The 17,109-nt window shown below is 48.4% G+C and overlaps 1 protein-coding gene across 3 annotated transcripts in view; it reads left to right on the forward strand.

Annotated features, from left to right (window-relative positions):
* Positions 1 to 17,109, forward strand: part of WDFY3 (WD repeat and FYVE domain containing 3) — a 1,930,620-nt gene that overhangs the window by 1,821,128 nt on the left and 92,383 nt on the right. For all 3 annotated transcript variants that reach the window (XM_078676292.1, XM_078676293.1, XM_078676294.1), the window contains one exon: positions 9,355 to 9,451. In XM_078676292.1, the coding sequence (XP_078532418.1) occupies positions 9,355 to 9,451 (97 nt within the window). The remainder of the gene's footprint in view (positions 1 to 9,354; positions 9,452 to 17,109) is intronic.

The raw sequence follows: 17,109 nt of genomic DNA on the forward strand, positions 1-17,109 counted from the left end.
CTTCATGATCCATCAAATCTAAGTTTCTGGTGTCAGGAGTGCCACCCATATACTCAATATACGGGTGTTACAGGGAGTGGCAGGTAATAGTCAATGGGCTACTTACCTTTAGGGTGTTTATACCCTCTATATGACCGCTTCCTGTTGGAAGTGGACATAACCCTGAACCAGAGAACCTAATTCCACCAAAACTAAAATGGTGGAGTACTAAAAGTTGTGTTCACATCAGGTAGCCCACCTTAGGGGTGGCACTAGCGTGAGAGGGGAACACACCTCCTGACTAGCTAATTTTCCCGTCTGTCATGGTGCCACGATGGGCCCGGGTCAGAGGTTGTAATTTCCCTGGTTTGGGGAATCCTTGGGTCACATTTCAAAGGCAGCAGAAGCCTTTGAAGCCTCCTGCCTTGATTTGCTGATCATTTAACCATCCTGCTTGGAGGAGGTGACAGCACCCCCGGATGGAGCAGGCATTGTTTTTGGGCTCTCACCTGCAGGCGGTCAGAAACCTGTCTGTGGTGGCAGTCTGCTCTACACCAGTTAGCCAGCACACTATTAGTCTGTAGGTTTTCATAGGGTACCTCTAAGGTGACCTCTGGGTGCATGTATTAATAAATCCATCACTGGAATCAGTGTGGGTTTATTAATACAAGATGTTTGTGTACTAAACATCTCAAGTTTCAGTGAAGCCATCATGTAGCTGTAAAACTCGTAAATACCAGTGTCCAGCACATGTTCTCAAAATGGCTACCTTATTCACTTGCAATATCTAAAAAATCGACTTGGACATCACAGGGGGGCATATTTGCTCATGCAGATATGTCCACACATGAAGTATAGTGCACCCTGCCTTAGGGCTGTAGGGGTGACCTAGCTATACTGCATGCAGTGTCTGTGGGCATAGCACACAGGAGGTGTGCCATGTTTTGCCTTCACTTTTCTCTGCACCATGGCATGCAGCCTGCAATGGCAGTTTGCATGTTGAAGCTGAGGGGTCCCTTAGGGTGGCACAATGCATGTTGCTGCCCTTAAGGATCCTCTTTAGCCTCCTTGCCGTAGGTACCAGGTGTACCAGCTACTAGAGACCTATAAGTAGGGCCAAAGGATTTGCCAATTGGTGAATCAATTTTACAGTTTTAGGGAACGAGATCTGGCACTGGGAATCTGGATAGCAGGAACCCAGTGCATTTTCTGTCAAAATTGCATTAGATACTAGGCAAAAAATGGGGGTGACATGTCAAAAAGGGACACTTTCCTACAGATAGGATTCATTTCATAAGATAGTGTGAGGGGGCAGGGTCAGGGGAAGCAGTGGTTGGCGAGCCAGACACAGGGGGAACAGGATCCAAAGAGACAGAGTCAGGAAATAATGCTCTAAGCGAAGGTTTTATTTTTAGATAAGCTTTCCTTCGTTTGGTAGTCACTCTGTCTTGCGAATTCAGAGGGTTCCGTCCTGACGCCTCTTGTGAATGCTGAGCTAGCCAGAATGAAGCAGGTGCGTAGAACAGCGGATCCGCTCTCTCAGGTCGGGAGGGGAGAGGTTTTAGGACGCCGGTGCACTGGGTCGAGTCTCCGTCCGGAGGTTCCCGGAAAGGAAAGGAAAGGAAAGAAAAGGAAACAGTCACTGGGGCGTCTGTGACGGACTTGCAAGGGCCCGGGGTGTGTGGGAAACCAAGTGCTCAATTATATACAATCGTCCGATGTGCTCGTGAGGGAAGGGTTCTCAGACTATACAAATTTACACTGGTTCTCTGGGGTTCGACTGGCCGCTCCGTCCCACCCAGCCCGCAACTGCACCCCGTACCTTGTCCAGCCACGCTCCTCCCGTGGGACCGTGGCAGGGCGAAGCGCCGAACCGGTGGCCTCCTGGCTTGCCGAACTCAGCTGGGCTCTCCTCGTACCCTTCTCCTCCGCTGCACTGATTCACCGCTCTCCGTCTCCACTCCAACACACCTTCCGCCTCCAGGGAAACGCCGTCCGTCGTCTCTCTCGTTCTTCCTGCTTTTGGCTTCTCCTCGCTCTCAGTGGGCGGGGCCTCGTCGTCTTCCTGACCCGGGTTAAAGGGACCCTGTACATTTACCGGAGGGTTGTTCCATGCACTGTTGACGTTCGCCGAGAACCAGTCCCCTTGGTCGGACGCCTCAGTCTGTGCAGGGACGATAGAAAGGGGGGTCAGCGGCACAGCGGACCACCAGTCCGAGGAAACATCAGCATCGACATCCCCAGGGCCCACCACCCCGTCACAGATAGGTACGTCAAGAATAAAGGCAGAGGCGGCGATATGATCTCAGATGATAAAGCTCCCAGAGATAAGCAGGGTGCACTATTGTTGCAGTGTAAAAGAAATGAATGTCCCACTTTAATAGCCAGAAGTTTCATCTGTATTTGTTACTTCATGACTGTGGTGGACAAAGACTACACCTCTGAACGTTTATATAGCCTAAGGAGTGCAAGGTGCTAGGCAGGACACTCTGAGCTTGTGATGAACTGTAAAGCACTCCGCCATCCTGCTGCACAGGAGAACTTTCATCCATGTTTGTTGCTGCGTGGCTGGGGTGGAAGGAGACTACATTTCCTACTCTACATTTATTTATTTATTTACAACGTTTTATATAGCGCGAACATGATCCCGAAGGATATCAGAACGCTTTACACTTTGGGGAGAGGATGGTAATAGTAACAGTACAATCGTAATAGGGGGTACCAACCTGGACAAATCACATATGCATATGAAACAAGAGGTTACAATGGAAAGGGACAGTAAGGGTAAGAAAAAAAAAGAAAAACTGGAACATAGTGAACTGGGAGGGGACCAAGTGAGCAATAAAGCAGAATAACTCCAAACGCAGTATTTAGGGTGTATGTCCAAGCATTCGAGCAGAGGATCTGAGACCATTTTAAGGTAGGAACTTGTTCATGAGCAATCTATTTGCTTCCATTTTAAGGTAACCATGGAGGAGATTCTGCGTATTTCCGGTGGGAGAGAGTTCCAGATCTTTGGTGCAGAGCCGGAGAAGGCTCGCTGGCACGTTCTCTTTTTGCGAAAGATCTGAGGTTTCAGGAGGAGAGATTTAGCACTCCGAGAAGGTCTGCCCCCTCCTGATAATTCTAGCTTTTGCGCTAGATAACTGGGAGTTTTGAAGTGGAGGGCTTTGTGAGATAGACAGGCAATCTTTAGCTGAATTCTAGCTTCATAGGGCAACCAATTTAGGGATTTTAAGACTTGGGAGATGTGCTCGTTTCTTTTGGTCCCTGTTAGAATTGGAGGTCTCTGGTTGGCGCAAGTATTCACTTGTGACAAGCAGGGACCCTCTCCTCTAAGTCAGGGCGAAGGATGACCCCTTAGAATTACCCTTGCTCACCCTCTAGGTGCGTGGCGTGAGCAGCCAAGGCTATTCTCCAGCCGTTTCTGAGTTAAGCATTTGCAATAACACACACAGTAAACATACCAATACCCCACAAATGGACACCACTCTGTACTTATGTAAAAATATGGTTCCTTTATATAAAAATATACTTGTTCAGGCAAGACTTATCACAAGACCAGTAAAACGATTTTTGTTAGGCCTCAAGATCATAGAAAACTGGCAAGTGTTCTTTGTTGCAGTTCAAAAAGGGTTCTTTGTTGGTTCAATTTACTTTAAAAAGGTTCTCTCAGCGTGTATGTTGACTTTATGGTCCTTTAGAGGGCTTTTCCCAGCCTACTAGTGCCTTGAAGCCCCTCTGGGACCCACGGGGCGCTTTGTAGCGCTCTCGCTCGCTCTCCTCAATGAAATAGACCGGGGCCCTACCGCGGCTCACGCATCTAGCGTGAGCAAGCCTACGCCGCGTATGGCCCTTTTTAGCGGCTCGGGACGTAGTGAGACCAGAGCTTGGTGCGAGCCGTACTCAAACTGTGCGGCTCATTCTGCGGTAGGGTTCCGGCGGGCAGGGCGCCTGTCAGGGGGCTAGGGGCCCAAGTTGGATGGCGGAGGTAATGCGCTCGACCCCCACTCACCCGTAAGGACTCTCGTGGGAGCGTAGGCTTCCTCCTCCTGCACTCCGACATGCACAGCTTTGATGACGGGGAAATAACACGTTGCGGGCCCCGAGCCCGTTACAGGAGTCTTGAAGAACGTTACGATTTCTTTGGGGTTGAGCGAGTCGTGCACGGGCAGTGCGACTCGGTCGGATGAAGGGGTGCCTTCGGATCCTGAAGTCAGCGGGTGCGTGCGCTCAGGCAGGCGCGGCCCACGACCCCCAGCACGGCGGTGCGGGAGTCTCCATGAGGGGGGGCGGCGCGACCTGACAGGGCTCTGGGATGATGAAGCGGGGTTAACAGGGCACGGTCCGTGTGGCTGTTATTCCGGCGTAGATCACGATCCTTAGAGAGATTCCGGCAGTAGGGGGGAGAGCGCTTCAGCGCGCTCCTATTAACAGGCGGGGGCAGAGGAGCAGGCAGCCTGGCCCGGGGGCAGAGAGCGACTCCAAACGGAGCGAGGCTCTCACGGGTGAAAAGGCAGGCAAGCTCCCGAGTGCCACAGCCCTAGGAGGGGGCGATGAGGGGCGCAGTCTTACTCCGGCGGGATGCACACACGGCTCGAGTTTCAGGGCGAGCAAAGGCACCAAGAACCCACTAGTCCTGGGGTTCAGATCAGGGGCAAGCTCAAACAAGCCCTTGGAAAAAGTTTCTAGCACAAAGCAGCAAAGTCTTTTCAGCAAGTCTTTTCCTCTCCTTCCTCAGCAAGGCAAGCAGCAGGCCAGTCCTTCCAGCGTCTTCTTCTCCTTCTATTTGGGCAGAGGTTCTTTGTGGGAAACAGGAGTCTGATTTACAAGGAGCAGGGCTTCTACTTTTATACAGCATTTTCTTTGTTCTTGCAGGCCAGGGGGGCCTCTGCATAACTTCTTTCAGTCTCTGAGTACTTTGTTGGGTGTATCCTGGTCTCTTCTTTCCGTGTGAGGGGCAGGCACAGCAGACGCTCCACAGGAGGTGGAGCCAGCATTGTGTGGACAGGGGCAGCCAGGAGTACCTTGTTGACAGTGCTTCTCCCTTCCTGGGCCAGGTGTCGGCTGAGTCATCAGTCGCTCCCCAGGGGGCGGAGCCAGCATTGTGGTGGCAGAGCACAGCCCTAATCAAAGTCCAGGGGCACTCCCACCTCCCACTAAGGTGTAATCCTTGCATTCACCACCTGTCATCCCCCAGCCCTGTCACTCACATATCCCAGACAGCCAGATACACATCCTAGCAGAGGCGGGCTGAAATGGTTAGGCAAGCAAATGCTAGCTTTCTAAAAGTAGCATTTGCAAACACAGGATATTAAAATAAACTTTACTAAAAGAAGTATTTTATTATTCTGAGTTCAGGCATACTAAACTTGACTTTCTACCATGTTCCCTGAGCCTGCTGGGATTATAGAGTGTAATAATTCCAGCAGCCCATCTTGGCCTAAGAGAACAGGTAGCCTTACAATAGTGAAAAACAAATTTGGCTGTAATTCACTATTAGGACATGCCACACATATCAGAGCATGTCCTACCTTACAATGCACCCTGCCCTTGGGCCTACCATAGGGGTGACTAACATGAAGCAAAGGGAAGGTTTAGAGGCTGGCAAGTGTGTGCACTTGCCCAGCCAGCATGACAGTACCAGACTGCACACAGGTTCTGCAATGGCAGACCCTAGACACATCTTAAGAGGCTGCTTCTGTGGGTGGCGCAACCAGCGCTGCTGGCCCACTAGCAGTATTGGCATTTACAAGCCCTGGCACTCCTGGTGCACTTTACTGGGGACTGACAGTAAATCCAATGAACCAATCATGGGAATCAATCACATATACATTTTATCTAGGGAGAGCATATGCACTTTAGCACTGGTCAGCAGTGGTAAAGTGCCCAGAGTCATTAAACCAACAAAAACAGGTCAGAGAGAATATTGGAGGAAGGCAAAAAGTTCAGGGATGACCGTGCCAAGAGGGCCAAGTCCAACAGTCCCCGTGACCAATCTGGCTGCTGCATTAAGTGAAGCCCGTAGTGGGGCCAAGGTACATTTGGGGAGGCCACAGAGTGTAGCACTGCCATAGTCTAGCCTTGACAAAACAAGTTCTTGGACCACTTGCTTGAAGTCAGCTTGTGGGAGAAAAGGTTTAAGATTCCTGAATATCCTCATAAAGTGATTCACTCACTTATACACATTGCTGATATGAGATTTCATGTTCAGATGCTTGTCTAGGGTGAATCCAAGAGATTTGGCTGAGTCAACAATGAGGGGGGAGCAGTTGAAGGCAGTGAGGTGGTTCTTCCAGAGGTCCATCTTGGGGATGTGATACGGGGAAGAAATGAGAAGGAATTCTGTTTTGGAGGTGTTGAGCAGGAGGTGGTACTCAGTTAACTAGTTCTGAGCCTTTATTATAGTAGAGTTCAGTGCTATGAGCTTATTCGAGGATGACATTTTCAGATAAAGTTGCTTATCATCCGCATACATATGGAAGAGAATGTCCACGGAGTTTAGAGCATTAGCTAAAGGTTCCAAGAATAAATTGAAGAGTATAGGGGACAGGGCGGACCCTTGGGGGACCCCCATGGATACTAGTGATGGCTGGGAGAGAGAGTGGTTCGCCTTAACTCTTTGGGATCTGTGGTGAAGGAAGGACGAGAACCATTGCGGCTTTCTCTTCCGCCGCAAGGGACGCTGGGTAACGTAGTCCCCCTCCGCACTGCGGCCGCGTTTGGATGGCGGCGGCGGGAGGGAGAAGGGCTGCTGGTGGAACCCTGTTGCGATAAGTGAGCCCCAAAGTGTTCTCTCTGCTTGCCTCCAGTACCTCGAAATGTTCCCCCGCTCCACCGGGTCTCTGGGTGTTTAAGAGCGCCTCTTGGCGTGAGAATGCGGCAGGCGGCTTCCTCTTCCGCCGCAAGGGACGCTGGGTATCGTAGTCCCCCTCCGCACTGCGGCCGCGTTTGGATGGCGGCGGCGGGAGGGAGAAGGGCTGCTGGTGGAACCCTGTTGCGATAAAGTGAGCCCCAAAGTGTTCTCTCTGCTTGCCTCCAGTAACTAGAAATGTTCCCCCGCTCCACCGTGTCCCTGGGTGTTTAAGAGCGCCTCCTGGCGCGAGAATGCGGCAGGCGGCTTCCTCTTCCGCCGCAAGGGATGCTGGGTAACGTAGTCCCCCTCCGCACTGCGGCCGCGTTTGGAAGGCGGCGGCGGGAGGGAGAAGGGCTGCTGGTGGAACCCTGTTGCGATAAAGTGAGCCCCAAAGTGTTCTCTCTGCTTTCCTCCAGTAACTCGAAATGTTCCAGTTTACATATGGGGATGATCACTTTACAAGAGAAATCGTGGGCTGAGCGTTGATTCTGCTAATGGTGTCTCAGCTGCATTCTGTAAAGTGGTGAATGACCAGTTTTCCAGCAGGTGTTCCCATGAGGGACGATTCCCTGCTCATTTCAACGCAGGGAGATGGGGGGGGCATTTTACAGATAACATGTTTGCATGTCAGGAGTACGGTGTGGTCTGAATAGGCAGTTATCCGATTGGTTAGAGTTACAGAATGAGGCTAATTAGGACTGTATATTTGCTCTGCCTGTTCTTGTTCATATTATACACCAATCAGTCTAGAGAAAGAAATAATGGGGGCACGGTCTCATGTTCCCATACTTGAAGAATTTCTATACTTCCTTACACCACAAAAGTGGGCATAATGGCCAGGAACCAGTGGACTAAAAGCCTTGATTTATTTGTATATTAATTAAAGTTTGGATTCAGCCACCAATTTATCAATTTTTTTCTCTTAATTATGGAACCTAAATATTTTAAATCAAGAATGGCCTCTGTTAAAAGGCATGTTTAAAAGAAGGTTCCTTATTTCTCTTACTTAGATGTTCGCATTGATAATACTAGAAAGTGGGCTGACTTATTACAAACCAGAAGACTGCAGTACATTAAGTACCTAGGTGCTGTTATTAATTTTATGTCAAACTATGCAGTAATTATAAAGGATAGTCTGCACACCCGTTTTAATTATGATACACAGTTTTTTTTAGGAATACTCTTAGGCAGGGTTTTGCATGCAGACGCAATCGTACCATGCCCCCACATCACTGGTCTTTGATACTTTACAACCTAGTGGAGCATATTTCGCAACATGAATGTGGAACGCGAAATACGCTCCACTTGGTTGAAAAGTATGCAGTAAACCATTTAAATGGATAAAAACTATTGATATGGTCAAATGTATTTCTGTTGTTCCTTATGGTACTGGTATTTGGATATTTAAATGTCACTTTTCTAAAAATACAGGAAATTCCCTTTCCTAGACTGTTACTTGGTTTTCCGAGGCTTACCCCATCTACTTTTGTTTGCTACTTGGAATTGGATTGGTGATGCCTTGAGGATTTAATACATTTATCTCCCCTTCTTCAATCAACTTCGATTTGGAATTGCAAATCAGCTAACCTTTCGCAGGAGGTTATCTATGACTCCTTAAGTCAATGTCGTCAGAACGTTTTTAACAAACATAAGGGCAGCTGCATGTTTGATAAGGCGAGCATCAAGAAATAGTTTTTCTCTTTCAGAATACTACAGGGGGGAGAGATAGAAATATGTAAAACCCCCATAAGGGCTTAATGGTTCGTATAAACAGTTCAGTTTTACCACACCATAGTTCAGTTGCTTTCCAGTTCTAAAGTAAGTATTGTGCATCTCCTACTCTCCGAACCTACAGAATGGACTAGTCTTACCTTCCATCAATTCTTTTATTTGTGATTCATGTTTAGATCAGATGGGGCTAATTTCTTGTTTTTCCGTGATCTATACAGAATGCCTAGGTCAAAATATTTGAAACCATTATTGAAAGCTAAATGTTTATAAGTGCAGAGCCATTTTTTATATTTACAAATGCCCCATTCTCCAGTTTTAATTTTGTATGTGTGCATGTTTTTAAAATGTGCATTTTGTTTTTTAGATCTGTTCGCTGATAGGATATCATATGTATTATATATCTATTTAGCTAATATAATTCTGCTATTAGTATTGCTTTGTGGATGTATTGTCTGTTTTTCATATTATGTATTAATTGTATTATTATTTGATTTTTATATCATCTCTGTGCAAAATAAAACTAGTTTAATCATCTTCAAACCAGATAAAAGCAAAGTAATGTTGTGCAGCTGAGTGAGAAGTGGCTGAATTCACTCTAGTTTAAGGTCTATGACACCAAATCTGTACAGTTCCTTACCAGGGTTTTGTTTACATCTGACCACAAAAACTTTCCACTGGTTTTCAGTGCACAATGTTTATTTAAACACAGCCTTTTTAATATTATGTTCATTGGTTGTATGCAAGTTATACAAAATGTTTTCTTGTTTCTGTATTTATATTACACACAGTTCTGGAGAATGGAGTTCTTGCAAGTTCCAGAAACACCAGCTCCAGAGTCCCCAGAAGTTATGGATGTACCCGAAATCTGTGGAGAGGCACAAATAGGTTTGTTTGCTGAAAATTGTTACAAATGCTGCTTATCTTTCTCTTAACACTTACCTGAAGTCTAGTGTCATCTGTTATTTAGTTAGAGTAGTCGTATTTACATTTTTGGGGATTCATAGAAGCCTGAAATGCTTTAAAACGTAATAGCACAATTGATAGGGTGTAAAGGAAGGGATTGTACCACACATGTCTGTGTGTTGTCAGAATACAGTTACAATAAGTGCACATTAATCAATTGTGAATCAGAATTTTTAGGACTGGTTAATGAAGACGCTGTCTACAATGTTCTGACATTTTCACATTCTCTCTAGTCAAAACTGTACAAGTGGATGGAGTTCAGTCCATCTGTTGCAGTGTGGGGTGTTTTCTATAAAACCTCATTGCAGGAGAATTGCCCTTTCTGTATTGTCACCTCGGATTTTTCCCTTTTTGCTGGACACTAGATTTTTGCTGCCCATAGAGCTCTGTGCATTTTACCCCTGTTAATGATAAAATACCTGTGCTCCCCTGGTCAACATGGTAAATTTGGCGTACCCCTAAGTAGCATATTTAATTTACCAATAAGTCCCTAGTATATAGTACAGAGTGTTCCCAGGGCCAGTCAGTTAAATGTGATTGCTAGAAGGCAACACCCATTGTGCCACCCACTACAGTAACAGTGCAAACATGACTGCAGGCCTACCATTTGCAGCCTAGTTTTTGAAGTTTTAAACTACATATTCGACCTGTCAAAATAACCCCTTTTAACATGTCAAAACCTTCCTTTAAAATATTTGTCATTCCTAGGTAGTCCTTATTGCCAATAAGGCTGGGTGCACATGGTATTTAAAAGTAAGACATGTAAGAATTAAATGTTAAACATATCTTTAAAATGAAAAAGCCCCCAAACCTATTTTTACTGTAGCAAGGCTGGCTGTTCCATAGGAAAATACTGGGTTACACTATTACATTTCAAGTCAAGAATAACTTTATTCGGAAGCAGATGCGCCAACCTCCTCCCCCCTGAAATCTTGAGACCCTGTGCCGCACTATACTTGGCTATTGTTAAGGCCCGAAGGGGCCGAGAAGGCTCCATGGTGGTGAGGGGGGGCAGATGCTGATTACGGACATGCCACTTGAACTGTTTCTACATGATAGTTTGTAGGTGGGTGGATTGTGGGTCGGGAGACGCTCGAGAGAGAGAGGGCCTTCTCCCGGATTTCGTTCCCGCGCATTGGGTGGGGGTTGTTTGACGCTTAGTGGGTAGTTGGGAGGGATCCATTGGAGCAGTGAGTATCTGGCCTCCCGTTGGGGGTTCGAGACTGCCTGCGCCGCGACAGGTACTTCAATGTTGCTGAGGTATAGGGTGGGGGGTTAGAGGGGGGGTTGTTGTCACAGTTTGAGGAAGGGGGGTAGGTAGGGGGGAGGGGGGTTTAGGGGGGGTAGAATTAGTTTATGCACGGTGTCTACGGAAGTCGGGAGGTTGGTATCTGTAAGTGTGTGGCCTCTGATGCCCGACAGTTTGCAGTACTGGCCTATTGATGGCGGTTGATGGTCAGGAGATGGAACCCCCTCGAGCTTCATTACGCATTTTGAGCTGGAATGTGCGAGGGGTGCTCGATAACATTAAGAGGGGTGCGGTGCTACGAATGGGGAAGAAAGAGAAGGCGGATGTTTTGCTCCTTCAGGAAACCCACCTTATGGGCACAAAAACCCTTAGCCTGCCTAGATATGGATTCGACCAGGTGTTCCACGCGGGGTTTGCGAGGGGGTCCAGAGGGGTTGCGATTTTGATTCACCGCAGAGTACGATATACACACGAGACACAGTGGCTGGATGCGCATGGTCGGTTTGCTTTGGTCAAGGGTATGGTGGGTGATGAGCCCATGGTGTTTGGCAGTGTTTATGCCCCACCCCCGCTGCAAGAGGCCCTGATAGAGCGACTGTTTGATGTTTGGGCCGAAATTCCACATGTGTTGACTATCATGGGTGGGGACTGGAATGATGTGATGAATGGAAGATTGGACCGTTATAGGCCTGGGGTGGGTCTGCTGCCTGAGGCTGCCACGAAACTGAGCAGAATGGTGCAGGGGATGGTTTGGATAGATGCTTGGCGATACCAGCATGCATGTAGTCGTGAGTACACATTTGTCTCTGCAGTCCATAAATCCTTCTCTCGCCTCGACTACCTCTTTGTCCCCCAGCCCTGGATAGGGAGAGTGGGCTCTACCTCAATACTTCCGAGGGGCCTGTCGGACCATTCTCCGATTTCCTTGACGCTGCTTTTAGATGCGAAGTGACAGTCGTTTCGTTGGCGCCTCTCTACGTGGCACCTGCAGCGTGATGACTACCAGTCTCACATGAGGGAGGCGATAGCGCATTACTGGACTGAGAATGATGGCCCGGAAATGGACGCCATGACCCAGTGGGAGGCCCTGAAGCCGGTGCTCCGCGGAGTAGACATCGCGTGGTGCGCAGCGAACCGTAGGGCCCACAAGTTGGCCCTCGCGGAGGCGGCAAGTCATGTCCGTAGCCGAGAAGCCGAAAGCACGTCGGGTGGTAGTGATGATGCAGTGGGGCAGTTGCTCCATCATCAGCAGGTGTACTCCTCCTTATTATTGGATGAGGCCCGCCAGGTTTGGCTAGCTACACAGAGTAGAATTTATCAATGGGGGGACAAATCCAGCACGATGCTCTACAGGTTGTGCCAGGGTACCTTTCAGGCCCAACCCCTGCCGGGGCTCCGGGACGAAATGGGTGGTCCTATTGTGGCCCCAACGGTCCTGGCCGAAACTTTTGCGCAGTACTACGCGACACTATATGCCCCCCGGGAGTCTCTCCCGGCGGAAGAGATTGACAAATTCCTGGCGGACCTCCCACCCCGGGCGTTCTCGGACGAAGATCGTGCCCGTCTGGATCTCCCGTTGTCGGCTGAGGAGCTGGGGGAGGCTCTGGGTGAGCTGTACTCTGGAAAGGCCCCTGGGCCTAACGGCTTCCCATGTGAATTCATGAAAACGTTTAATCTCCAACTGGGGATGCGTTACAGGAAGGCTCTGGAGGCGGCCAGGGACTGTGGGTGTCTGCCGACCGACTGGCGACACGCGGAGGTGGTGGTCTTTTGCAAACCGGGGAGGCCGCCGGATCGCCCTGAGTCGTATCGTCCGATCTCCTTGCTTAACTTTGAGGCAAAGGTGTTGGCCAAGGCCTTGGCAAAGCGCCTTCTCCCCTACATTACGGACCTGGTTCACCCCGACCAGGCCGGTTTTATGCCCCATAGAGCGACGCGACATAACATCCGACGTGCGCAGTTAGTGGTGGAGGCGGCGCGGGCGGCGGGTATCCCAGCGGCCCTTTTACTAGCAGATATAGATAGGGCGTTTGACTCCCTGAGCTGGCAGTATCTCCGGGCGCTCCTTCTCCGCCTCAATTTGGGCCCGCGTTTCCTGTCCTACATTCATTTACTATATACTGACTTGACGGCGGCGGTGAGGGTAGCAGGAGCAGTATCCGGTTCATTTCTGATAGGCAGGGGTACCCGGCAGGGATGCCCCCTCTCACCGTACCTGTTTGCTCTGGCGATGGAGCCACTGGCGGCGTGGGTGAGAGTGGATGCACAGCTGCGTGGGGTTGAATGGACGGGGGGCCCGTCCGACAGAATCGCGCTTTATGCGGAAGATGTCCTCTTCTTTCTTACGGACCTGAACAGATCCGGTCCTAGAGTCCTGGAGATCATGCGCATCTTCGACGAGGTGTCCGGTCTCACGCTCAATGTGCAGAAGTCGAAATTGTGGGCCCTGGGAGGTGGCGGCGCCCTGGGTCCTTGGGCTTCGGCCCTCCAGGTGGCGACGGGAGGCCTGCAATATCTCGGAGTCTTTCTGACTGATGTGCCGGGAGTCTCGTGGACCCGCAATGTGCTCCCCGTGTGGGATAAAATACGGTCGGATATGCTCATATGGTCCAGGATGCCCCTTAATGTCTATGGACGCTCGGCCATCTTTAAGATGGTAGCTCTGCCCCGTATCCTGTACCAACTACAGAATCACTCGTATCCTATTTCGCCGCAATGGTTTCGACAAGTGAACTCGGCTCTGGGTCGGTTCTTATCGACAGGGGGGGCAGTGAGGGTGGCACTCCGCACCTGCTTCCTCTCGACATATTGTGGGGGGCTAGCTACTTCAGACGTCCAGTCTTATTACCAAGCTTCGCACCTGCTGGTCCTCAATGATTGGTGGTATGGGGATCGGGGCGACCCGACCTATGCTCTGGAGAGATACCTGATGGATCCGCACACGCTCCATACTGTCTTATACTCGGCGGCCCTCCGGAGAAGACTCCCGGCGGTCACCCAGACGGTGTTTCGGGTGTGGCGCGAGGCGCTCAAACGCATGGGATGGTGGAACAAGCTGACGGGGGAGACCCCGCTGTGGCACAATGGGAGATTGCCGGCTCTAGCGTCCCTGCGTGGCTTTGTGGGCTGGGACGCTATCGGCGTCTCGGCGCTGGGCCACGTCATGAAGGGTTCGGTCCTTAAATCCTTTCAGGCTCTGCGAGACGAATATGATATGCCTCAGTCTCAATTTTTTCGATATCTACAGCTCCGACACGCCCTGACCCCCGCTATAGCGGACTTGACCGCTCTACCGGAGTTCAGTCCCCTGGAAGCTAAACTATTCATGGGGTAATTGGAAACCAAAAAAATCTCTAGCATATATCAGACGTTGGTTACCCACTGTTCCCCGTCCCTTGATAAACTGCGACTGGTGTGGGAGGGAGAGCTGGGGAGGTTGGAGGAGGAGGACTGGAGAGAAGCCCTTGAGGCCCCCAGGGGGGCTGCGATTGCGATGCGCTTGCGCTTTATTCAATTTAAGTACCGCCATAGGGCATATTATACGAGGGAACGACTGTGGAAGGCGAGGCTGATAGACTCCCCGGAGTGCCTGCGATGTGGAAGTGAGACAGGTTCCTTTCTTCATACGGTGTGGGAGTGTGTGCGACTGCAGAGATTCTGGTCCGGAGTGTGGGATTGCCTGGAGGAGGTGCTGGGCTGGGAGCTTCCCCGTTCACCGAAGTTGGGCCTCCTGCATGTTATGGAACAAGTGGGGGGGATGGTGTATAAACGCCATCTGCTCCTATTGGGCCTCGTCGTGGCCAAAAGAGATATCGCCCGGGCCTGGAAGGCACCTCGAGCCCCGTTGCTGGAAGTATGGAAACGGGGCTTAGACTATAATATGGGATTGGAACGCCCAATATTTGAGGCTAGGGGGTGCCCTACGAAACATTTTAAGGTCTGGAAGAAGTGGGCGGAATACCGGGGCCTACTGCTGGACCCCCCGGCGCCTCGGGCCACCGACATAGATCGTGGCCTACCTGACTCTGGGTGAAGAGGTACACATGCGGCTCTTCTAATTGCTAAGTTCCTCTTGATGGACACTGTTGACACCGTGCGGGGATGTGGGAGGGTACCGGGTGGGGTGGCGGAGGGTGGGACACGGGGGGAATGTTGACTGAATATATCTGAACAAGATCCTTTTATGAATGCACTGCCTCCCTGATTCTTAGGGAGCGGTGATCTATTTCCTGTATTCTGTCAGCTTATAAAAACGAATAAAATTTTGTTCTGAAAAAAAAAGAATAACTTTATTCGGTTAAAAGAATTGACCATAAAAGTATAACGTACATACAAAAAGAAAAGAGTAAAATTTGCATTTTAAATTTGTTCATCAATACATCGCATGACTCCAATATTACACAGTGAGTTTCTTCCCCATTTTAAAAGATTCAAGGTTAAAATTATTAAAAAGGGCAAACAGTCATTTCATTTACATTTCATACCGTTTCCTTATTAAAAATGCAATTCTAATAAAATTTAATACTGTAGCGCAGATAACTTTAGAGGACAGGGATCGCCAGAGATCGTAACCTTCCTAATAATTGCGGCGGCAACTTTTTCTTAAAAATTTTATAAGGAAACGTGTCCTTGGCTCTTTGTAAAGTGCGCAAAAGAGAATAAAGTGCAGGGTGCTTTGTTGTGCTAAACCGTCACAGGGGCAAGGAGTAAGGTGATTGCACCAGTCAGCCTGTTTAGGAAAGGCCACTAAAAAGTGCAGTGTGCAAAGCTGAAACCTAGTCAATAAAAATCTGTGCTGCGAGTTCGTAGTAAAGGACAAGTAAACTTGTTGTTGAAAAAGGTGCCGATCTTTGAGGCGGCCCTAGTTGCTGCCAGGAGTTGTTATGCTCAGCAAAATATGCATTTTTTATGATGAGTTTCATATTAGTGTTGATGCTCGATGGATTATCATAGTAATGCCCTAGGCCTATTTCATTACATTTTCGTTTCATGTAGCAAAGCCATGAAATGGACGCGGCATTATCCAGCGTTATACAATCCTAAATAATCGCTCTTGTGAGATTGAAATCTTCTGACGACCTGACTTTGGCCCAAAGCATCAATGGGGCAATGTTAATCACATTTGAAATTAAGCCCATCCCTACCTCAAGATGACAAAATGTTGATGGTGTACTTTTTGGGACCATCAACAAACTTTTTAAAAAGTTATTTTCCAATGTTTGCAGTTAAATACTTTTGTAGTCTCCCCATACTCCCGCCCCGTAGGTAGCAATACACAAACATTTTGCTTTATATAAAGTGATCAGTTCCATTATTGGTTTGTGGCCTAACGAACATGCAAAACGAAAAAGGCCTTCCACGGCACGGTTAGTATTCAGCACCTGTGATGTGATAAGAGTGTCTCAGTTCAGCTAATTATTAAAAACATTCCCCAAAAGTAAAATTAGAGACCTTGTCAATTGACTTGCCCTTTACAGAAAATGTGCTAGATTTGGTGTGTTTTGGACCACAGACCATAACATAAGATTTAGTGAAGTTTACTTTTAGGTCCAGGGCTAACATAAAATCAGTAAAAGCATTCAAGGAACTCTATAAGCTATTTGCAGTAAAAGCCATTAAAACCGTGTCGTCCGCATATGACAACAACGGGACCGGGTTGCTACCAATTTTTGGAAATATTTAATAATGCTAAGTTTGATGAGGAAACTGCTAGAGTTAGCATGTCTGCTCGGTGTCATAGCTACTAGAAGGTTGAGCACAGATTTATTTAGTAATTTTGTGAGTTCACCCTGACAAAGGTTATAATTGTTCCTTGAAGTGGGTAATCACCCACTCCAAATATTAATCTAGTTTCTTATACTTGTCATTCTCAATCACTCTCTGACTTTTATGTAAGAGAACATCTGCATTTTCTGCTGCCATCCCTGGAGCTGTATTCTTCTGGTTAAAAAATCCTAACTATAGGTTTGATTTTAGAACAAAATAACTTATCTTTCATGCCTTTTTTTCAACATAACTAATTAACTTGCATCCCAGCAGATCATGCAAGAACACCACCAACAATTGTTAGAGCTGTCTTCTTGTTGCCTGTACCAAGTGATGTCAGAGCCCGATAACATATCAATGCCCAATTAATGCCAGTGAAAAATATTCCAGCACATTGGTTTATGGTGTTTTATTTTCTAAGATGTTTTTGCCAATCTGGGGCCCTGTTACAGATAGGTGCACCATGTGCAAACAGGGAAAGGGCGCCCTTTTATGAAGAATGTGCTGCCCTCAGGGCAGTCGTGAACTTATGCTGCCCTGGGGCAGTGCATGCAACTGAAATACG

Source organism: Lissotriton helveticus, chromosome 2_1 (genome assembly GCF_964261635.1).
Source record: "Lissotriton helveticus chromosome 2_1, aLisHel1.1, whole genome shotgun sequence".
Classification (NCBI taxonomy): Eukaryota; Metazoa; Chordata; class Amphibia; order Caudata; family Salamandridae; genus Lissotriton; species Lissotriton helveticus.